The sequence below is a fragment of the Eumetopias jubatus genome, unplaced genomic scaffold (assembly GCF_037043125.1).
Source record: "Eumetopias jubatus isolate StellerSeaLion01/CBP00866 unplaced genomic scaffold, mEumJub1_p1.0 scaffold_13, whole genome shotgun sequence".
Classification (NCBI taxonomy): Eukaryota; Metazoa; Chordata; class Mammalia; order Carnivora; family Otariidae; genus Eumetopias; species Eumetopias jubatus.
In genome coordinates this window covers 75,805,565-75,815,094 of record NW_028274819.1, presented here as the reverse complement: position 1 = coordinate 75,815,094, position 9,530 = coordinate 75,805,565, and the positions used below count along the sequence as shown (strand labels likewise).

The window sequence follows — 9,530 nt, the reverse complement described above, 5'->3', positions numbered from 1 at the left end:
ATCTTATAGAACCTGTTATTAAGGCAGTAGGCTTATGGTTCATCTCACAGGTTTTGGAGTCAAATATACCTGAGGACAAATTCTAGCTCTACAATTTATTGATCTTATAAACTTGGGTGAGCCACATGGCATCTTTAGTCCTGTTTTATCACCTGTGAAATGGTCATTCTAGATGATAAGATGAGCAGCCAGCAAAGGAGACAGAGGGAGAATGAGGGACTGACACAGTAGAAGAAAAACCGGGAAAGTGTGTCATCCTAGAGGCCACTCAAGTGTCGTGGATGGAGGAAATGACCAGCCGGGTCAGATGCTGGGATCCCTTAGGAAGGCAAGGCCCGAGAACGGACAATCCAGTTTAGCAAAGAGGAGGTCATTAGTGACCTTGACAAAAGCCACGTTGCTGTAGTGGGTGTGGTTAATTCTGATTGGAGTAAGGAATTTGATAGATGAAGCATCGACTATTCTCTGAGAAGTTTTTCTATAAAGAGGAGCCAAGAAATGGGGTGGTCACTGGAGGAGGAAGTAGTTTCGTCTTTAGGATGGGAGGACTAACAGCCTATGGGTGGTGATACCAGGGATGATCCAGGGTGAGGGAAGAAGGGCTGCTGCAGGAGGGAGAGGAAGAATTCCAGGAGCAGCTCCCTTCCTAGGTCAGCGGGAGCGGGATTTGGTACCCGCACGAGCAGAGACATGGTTCATTTGTGATGACAGGGGCGGCGCGGGGGGGGGGGGGGGGCTCCGCACACAGTTGCCCTGCGGTGGGGGGAGGGGACAGGGCCTGGGCCAGCTCTCTTCTTGTGGAATCCGTTTTCTCAGTGCCGTGGGAAGCAAGGTCATCAGTGAGAGCACCTGCTTTTAAGTGAAATTAAGTACCTTCATGAGAGCAGGTGGTATGTTCCGATTTAGAAATATCACTCCGAGTGGTGGTGGTGTGGTTTAGCGGGTAAGTCTGTGCTGAAAACCAATCATGAGGTTTGCATGTAGCTTCAACTGAAATCCAAACAATGGTAAACACATATACGATGCTCTGAATTTTCTTTATTTTCTAATAACTATTTGAACCACGCTACAAAACGTTCTACAATATTATCTAACAAAACTTCCGCGAAATTTAGGGTGGAAATTAGACCCCATTTCCCTACCATCAAAAACATCTTGCAAACACTTATTTTCTTAGAGGATACTCAGCTTTGTGGAATTACTTACAGATGATGGTACCTTTTAATTCCATCTACCAGCATGAGAATTAACTGCGAGCAGAAAACTCTTCAAAATAAAACACTATACATTTCTCTTGAACCATTTCAGATGAAGCTGTGTTGGGTGTTTTTCCAAAAGTTACAAGTAAGCTCAGTCTCCTTTCCCCGGTCACAGGCTCGCACTTGTGGCAGGTTCACACAAAATCCACCCACTACTCCTCAGACTGCTCATCTAGGGACGCCCGTGGTTCCCGTCATCACAGGTAGAAGAGAGAGTTGGCTAATTCCAGACTCGGTTCTTTGTGAACGCTCTGCGCCACCAGGAAGGTCAGCTTGTGCGCGTACTGACACGGGGCTGGGATACTGATTAAGCCCTGAGGAGAAAACGTATTGACAGCAATTAAGAGGTTAACCTGTTCTTCAAAATAATCTATGTTCCTGAGTTTTAGCCTCTGCTAATTCCATACACAGTTGAAGGCATTCGCGAGTAGACTTAACTAAACTCAGTCGACAAAGGGCAACCGCATCACGGGGAGTACAGGCTCAGCGGGCGAGATGGGGCCAAGGGCCAGTCTGGCTCCAACCAGCTGGGAGCCGTCACACTTAGCGCTAAGTTTCCTGTGACTTGAGGCTCCAAGGGGCTCAGAACAAACCTTGGCCTCGGACTTTGAGAGCAGCCCTGGGCTTCGTGCACGGAAACACAGAACAGACGCGTCCTTACGTTCCCACCAGACACAGTGTCTGGGCTGGCTTCAATTTCCTCAACTGCAACTTGGAAATAACACGACCCCGATTTCCTCCCCGGCTTGCATAAGAGAATGCATAGAATAAAGTCCCCTGGAAATGATAAATACTAATGTTCTAAGTAATAATAATAACGTTAACAGTTATTGCTGCTTCGTTTCTATGACAGACTGGGTTTCTCCCACTGTGGACTCAGAACTCATTCATTCATTCATTCCTGCATGCATGCATGCATGCATTCCTCCTTCGTGAAGTCAGGCGCTGTGCTGGGGGAGTTGGGTGACTTCACCGGGCAGGAGCACTGAGCGTCGGCGTCCCACAGCGTCACTCACCGGCCAGTTGTAGTACACGTGGCACAGTTTGAAGGTGAGTCTCTGCATGTGGTCAGGCTTCAGGCCATTGTCGTCATAGATGACGTTGTAGTGGGTGGGAGTAATCGTTCCCCGGCCGGCAGCCTGACTGATCAAGTAGAAGTCGTACCTGGGGGAAAACCGGCAGGAATGTGAGAAAGAGGCCCGACTCGAAGAACACACAGCGAACGTTTCATTGAAAACCGGCTTTCGAACACAACATGCCATTCAGGGCGCGTGGCTTCTGAGTCCACCACGGTGCCGAGCGGCGGGTTCTGCAACGACCGGTTCACTTCGGTGAAGAACCGCGGCGCGCACTTCTTCCTGACCACAATCACCGACAGTTTGGCGCTTGGAACCAGAAAGGCAAAAAGTGAGATGCAGAGAACCAAAACCAAGCTTGCAGCTTTCTATTCATCTTTCTTGGCAATTTCTAGATAAAATAATTCACTCATTAGAAAAACACTGCAAAAATGAAGAAAGTCAAAATTACCCCCAACCTCAACTCCCCCAACCCCCTGCACCGAGATACACAGAGTCTTCAAAATTAGAGATTCTTATTTGTGGCAAAAGTATGGCAGGTCCACTCACCTGGCTGGTTTATATCACTTGAACAGGACAGTGGGGAATGGTTAGTAAGGCAATGAGCTCCAACTAGCACTTCTAAAGGAAGATTTTCCAGAATTTTCCATGGAGACAAAAGATTTCTTTTCCATTAGCAATAGTCCTATTTCACCTTCACCCTTCCTCTCAATTTCTGAATAGCAAGAGACCCACAAGTTCCTCTTACTCCTCAATCATCACTCCTGAATCCTGCAGGACACACGCCTGGGAGGACAGATGGATGGACCAAATGTACATTTGGGCCAAATGTTGAATGACCAAGGATTAAAGTCAGGATTTGGTAAAACCAAGTCCAAATACTGGCCATCTTTCCCAAAGGAACCTCTGGGATGCAAAGACTATGGGGAAATCTCACTTTAAGCATTTTATTTAAAAAATAATTATTGTTTAGAATATTGAAACTTTTAAAAGTTGATGCCATATTGCAAGAAAACTCCTTAGCTCTGTCAGCTGCTAAATGTGTTCCTGCTAGCCCTAAACTGAATGCTTGTGATTCTGAATAGACACAGTCACCTGAGGTCAGTGGGGAGGGAGAGATTTGGGCTGTGAGGGTCTGGATGCAGCTGCAGGCGACACTGCCCCCAAGCCATTATGCTCTCCGTCCTCGCTGACAGTCCCTGATGAGATCCAGGCTCAGCTCCTCCGTGGCTCACGGCGGCAATTTTGATTGCCGGTGGTGCTGACGGTGTCACCCAACAGACGAATGCGGTGCTCTGCTTGGAGTAAGATGCTCTCCGAATATTTTAAGAAGCCAATTAAGATTATCATCCTCCCCCGTTTGTCAGTTCTAATATTTTCCTTGCACCTGACACTTGACACACTCACTGAGGAAAATGTACCGCACCACTGAATCTAGAAACGTGGCGACGGAGCAAGGTGTTTAGGGTGGTCTGATCATCGGCAGCCCAGCTACCTGCCCTCCACTGCTTTCAGCACCTCCCACCGACCTTAGCCACACACCAGGGCCTGCACTTGAGGGGCTTTAGCCCTGGCTGTTGATTTGGGCCTTGAATTTCAAACCACAGCTTGTTCAGTCCCGCGGCTTATCAATATGCATGAAGCATCTTCCCCGCCAGCAGCCCCGTGGCCTTCCTGCTGAATCTCCGCGTGAGCTGTTTTGCGGGACACCTGCCTTCCTCCAGGTACCCCCACCCGGGCTCACCCCACCCTATTCACGGAAGAGCAACCTGACTATGCTCCAAAGCCAGGGGAAATCTAACCATCCGACTGTACCCACAGGAAGCAAACACAGAGCCATACTCATTTTAATAGTTATAATCAATGTGCTATCATCGCGAGTGTGGGGAAAGAACGGTAATTGAATACCTGGTATTTGAACTTGCTTCTGTCACACTGCTCAGCAGCTGCGGAACTTCGTATTCAATCAGTGTTTTCAGCTGACCGTCCCCTACCCCATCCCGGTACACCACTATGCGCGCAGGCGGAGCATGGTTGTGCTTGCACCATCTGTTGAGTGCTCCTGCAGAATGTGTTGTTGGTGAGAAGAGAATGGCTCATCCGATGCCAACAAAGAATAACATCCTCTTAGAGTCCAATGTTTTAAGAGAAGTCCATTACTACGGACCACTATAAAAGAGGGTAATTCCTAACTTGAGTTGTAACTGCAATAATATAAAAGCGGGTAACTTTAGGGAACATTTGGCATCTCAGCTATTTGAGGAATCATAATGGTTTCTATGGTATAACATCTTCCTAAACTGAGCATACACCTCTGTAGTGACATTTTAATATTTAAGCAATAAATGAAGTCATGCAATAGACATACAAATTCCCAAAACCAAATTAATACTAATTTAGTTCCTCCGAGTCTTTTTTAAATGCTATCAATAGATACAGACTGGATAATTTCATGTCATTTTCTTCTCCGAGCATAATTACGAAGACATAAGGAAAGGACATGGCCGCCCCTCTGAAAGCATCTCTTACCATGGACTCACCCAATTCGCTTCTGAGTTGCACCGACAATGCGAATTCTGAGAACATTTCCACCCACTCCAACCAGAAACCGCCCCAAGACAGAGACCTGACAGTAACTCCTACTCAACACAAACTTTTCACAACTACTTAGAAAAAGGATCAAGTTCTGAAGTGAGGGCAAAATAATATAATACTTATTTTCATGTATATTTTGGGCAATTGTTTTAGAAGAGTTTATTGTCTGGGAAATTCATTTTAGTTCAATAGAAGATGATCATATAGGTAAGGCCATAACCAACACATATCACCAAATTCACTTTTTTAGGAAACAATATTTACAACCTCCCCCCGTCCCCGAAGTTTATAGATGGGAAAATGTGCATCAGGAGAGGAAGTGAACTGGAGCTGCACTGCGAGGGAGCGCCAAAGCCAGACCCCGACCAGGGCTGGGGAGCAGACAGGGACGGGAGCTCCAGATGCTCTTCCCACCGCATCCCACCCTGAAGAAGGCACCCTTCCTCGCCTGCCTTCTTTCCCATCTTCTCCTGTTATGCCGCACTTCATCTGCCATCATTCCTATCCTGGCCCCAAAGGCTTCCTTCCTAGTTCTAGACCTCACACCACTCTGTCACAATCCTTGTTCCTCTGGGGTAGATTCCTTTGGTCTTTGCACTGCTTGCCAGAGCCACTAGCAGCTACAAAGTAGCTTCCTCTTGGCTTTCTGTTTATCACACACAGATGACACATGTAGATTCTACAGCATCTGTGAGCAGGGGGCACAGGACACAGCGTTGGGAATCTCCCACCAGGTGACAGTCGCCTCAGGCAGGCTTAGGGCATCTGCTTCCACCGGCTGGTCTGCTATGGGCACCCAGACTCTGGGTCAGAAAGAATAGTGCTCAGAGCCCACCCCCACCGCCATACTTTGAGTACCAGTCATGAAAACTTTTAAGCAATCTGCAACATCGGTTGTTGTTCTCTGGAGGATACAGCGAGAAAACCACCTAAAGTGAGAAAAACACAAAAGTGAAGTTCAAATTCCAAACATCTTCTATAAACATGCATGAGGATTAAATGAAGAAACAGAACAACCTAAGTGTCCACTGACGGAAGAATGGATAAAGATGACGTGACACACTCGTGTGTGAGCCTGCACACGCGCGCGCACACACAAAATACTATTTAGCCACACAAAAGAATAAAATCTTGTTATTTGTGATGACATGGATGGACCTTGAGGACATTAGGCTAAGTGAAGTAAGTCAGAGAAAGACAAGTACTGTATGATCTCACTTGTATGTGAAATTAAGAAGAGAAAAAAAAAAGCTAGATACGGAAGCAGACCAGTGTTTGCCAGAGGCAGGGGGTGGGAGTGGGGGCCTTGGGTGAAGGAGATTGAAGGATACAAACTTCCTGATAGAAAATAAGTCAGTCTTGAGGATGTAATGAACAGCATGGTGAGCACAGTTAATAACACTTGCTGCACATTTGAAAGTTGCTGAAGAGTAAATCTTAAAGTCCTCATCACAAGAAAAATGAATGTTATGACTATGTATGTGATGATGTTAACTAGACTTACTGTGGTGATCATTTTGCAATATGTACAAATATTCAATCAGTAGCTTGAACACTGAAACTGATATAATGTTGTATGTCATTATACCTCAATCAGAATAAAAAGAAACAGACATTATGAGTAGTACTTAATGCTCACGATTTTGTATATGCTATTTGAGCACAATTATATTAAAAACCTCCCCTCCCCAAAAGAAATTTATTAGTAAGAGAAACTAAAGCATGGTGCTGGCATCAGACATAGTTGGGTTCAAATCCTGGCTGGCATACTCACCAGCCATGTGAACCTAAGCCTTGGTTTCTTCATCTGTACCAAGGAAATACGCAAGGTGGTAAGGTAGTTACTACCTCATAAGGTTGTAAAAATTAAATTAGATAATATATATAAAGGATTTAGCACAGTACTTGGCACAAAACAAGCAATAATAAATAGAAGCCACTACATTATTATTATTACAAAGGAATTTATTAGTTTAGCAGATCTACTTTCAAAATATTCAAAGATTTCTCAAGCATAAACTTCGACTCCTATCAATGAGCCTTTTGGACTTGAAATCTGAACATGATTCACTTATTTAAATTTCAGAAGTTCTCCTGCTTAAGTCATTAATTAAATAAAAGCACTTGGAAAATGAAAGTCATGGCTTAGTGGTTAAGTATGCATCGACATTATTATATAACCAATAATGACACAATTAGGAATGTGGCTAACAAACTGGAAATCCCTTATCTGCTTGATTAATGAAGTGACAAATGGGATCTCGTACAACCTGGAATGAATTACTGCTACTTTTCCTGTTTCTCACCACCCCAAATATACACCTTACCACAAATTTAATGGAGTAAATCAAATGGCTTACACCCAGGAATAAAATAGTCACAAACAGTGCCTGCAGCCTCAAAACACACTGCTTACATGCAAATAGTGAAACAATCCTAAGAACTACAATTTATTAAGTACTATGAGTCAATATTTAATGTGTTACCCCTGAACCTTGCTTATGTTTTCAACAGCTGCATGAACAACTACATCAACTCTCTGCAAGTGTTAATAACAACAAGCATGTACGGAGCATATTGAGGCTGTGTTTTAAGCACTTCATCTTAGGTAATTTCCATACATGCCCTATGAAATAGGCATCATTGTCATCCGCGTTTTACAGGTAACTACAAGTGAGGCACAGCAAGCTTAAATAGCCAGATGTCAGACACAGAATAAGTAAGAGGCAGATCAAGATACAAATCCAAGCAATCTGAATCCAAAGTTCAGCTGCTTGACATAATGTATGTAAAGTTCCTAGTATAGTACCCAAAACAGCGCAGATGTATAGAAAACAAATTCGTAAGAATTTCCATCACCCATCATTTTGGGAATGTGATAGGTATACGAGTGACAGCTTGTCCTGATGTATGCATAAATACAGGTTTTTCATAAGGCTACATATTATCTTAATATTATCAATCAATCTATGACTAAAGTTTCATATTTTTAAAATGAGTGAGGAATACAAACTGTTTCCTGCTCTATGGTTTTTAGCTAAACCACAGACAATAATTAGAGAATATGTTGGGGTAATTGTAAAAGTACCTGGTGATTCCGGGGTTAATACTGGCCACAAATCCAACCACCACCATTCCCTTGCTGAATTCATCTTTACAGACATCGATACCGACCACCATCAGGGACTTTAACTGTGAAAGTAAATTTTTCATGTTTTAATGGAATGGGGCATCATTTCCCCAAACGATGATTTAATATCTTTTGAACTTTTAAATGAACTTTTAAAAAAAACCGTCCTTAAGTTATTAAACTGTTTAAGTGAAGCTATATACCAGCGAGACCAAGGGCCTGAGGAAGCAGGCTATTAAAACAGAAAGCAAAGAGACTAAAAGATGGAGGGTTGCCTGTGGTGCACACTTTGCCTCAGAGCCCCACTGTAGTGGCTACCATCCTTTGGGGAGATGGACCCGTGCCATCGGTGGCTGGAGAGGTTCCAGGCGAGTGGTCAGTCATTTATCGGCGCCTCTGGGCTGTGGGGATCTGAAGGGGAAGTCCATTCCCCATTCTTCAGATGTCTAGGGCACCCTCACGGCTCAGTGGCTCTGCACCCCCTGGAGGCAGCTGAGGCTCCCCGCCTACATCCTGCTGATGGAAATGTAAGGGAACGGACAACATTCCCTCACTTCTCATCCCCTCCCCTCCTTCCTCCTTCCACAGTGGCCAATAGTTCAGGAAGAGGAGGACTTTCTCAGTTCCCACCACAGGTCAAGATCAGAGCTCTGCCAGCCGCCCGAGCCCCGGGGAGGCCCCTCCCGGGTGCGGAGCTCCTCTGGGGGCCAGCAGCTGCTGAAAGCTGATAAAAGCAGAGACCCTGGGGCACAGATTTCCTGTAGCAGCAGGGCGGCCCCAGATCAAGGCCCTCCAAGTCTCTGCCAACCCAGATTCTCGGTCACGAAACATGCTGTTAACAGCTCACCCGAAGCTCCCGGACAACGGGAACCACACCTCAGCTTCTGGATGGTGTCCCGAGTCACACCGGAACCCAGAGCCCACAGACGGCAGACCCAACAAACAAAACAAACACTTCTGGGATCATGGGAAAATATCTCCCATTTGTTAAATTAATGAAAGGACTGACTGATTGCTAAAAGGAAAAGAGTGACGGACTGCTCACAGGGATCTCGACAGCCCACAGCTCGCCTCCGAGTTTGCAGGCCATTTGCATGGCGATCCTGGTGGCGATGCTCATCATCATTCCCTGTTTATTCAAGGTCCGAGTGAGCACACACTGGCTTGGCACTGGGCAGACGGAGCTCAGATATTTTTTAATGGAATCATAGTAGCTCTTCTGATTAGAAGGCAGGATACACATTACCTAAAAGGAAAAAAAAGAAGAGAAATGTCAATTTACTTATGCTTAGAAGCAGCTTTACAAAAACTGAGGGGCACCTCGGTCGGTTAAACGCCCGACTCTTGATGTTGGCTTAGGTCATGCATGATTCTCAGGGTTGTGAGATCGAGCCCCGAAGTCAGGCTCCACCCTAGGCTCCAAGGCTGCTTAAGATTCTCTCTCTCCCTCCCCCTCTGCCCCTCCCCCCA

The 9,530-nt window shown here is 45.4% G+C and overlaps 1 protein-coding gene across 3 annotated transcripts in view; it reads right to left on the bottom strand.

Annotated features, from left to right (window-relative positions):
- Positions 1–1,456: 1,456 nt before the first annotated feature.
- Positions 1,457–9,530, bottom strand: part of PIWIL4 (piwi like RNA-mediated gene silencing 4) — a 43,534-nt gene continuing 35,460 nt past the window's right edge. For all 3 annotated transcript variants that reach the window (XM_088017738.1, XM_028119648.2, XM_088017739.1), the window contains exons 14-20: positions 9,106–9,306; positions 8,019–8,122; positions 5,789–5,859; positions 4,244–4,397; positions 2,519–2,644; positions 2,276–2,423; positions 1,457–1,573 (exon numbers count right to left, since the gene is read on the bottom strand). In XM_088017738.1, the coding sequence (XP_087873864.1) occupies positions 1,457–1,573; positions 2,276–2,423; positions 2,519–2,644; positions 4,244–4,397; positions 5,789–5,859; positions 8,019–8,122; positions 9,106–9,306 (921 nt within the window). The remainder of the gene's footprint in view (positions 1,574–2,275; positions 2,424–2,518; positions 2,645–4,243; positions 4,398–5,788; positions 5,860–8,018; positions 8,123–9,105; positions 9,307–9,530) is intronic.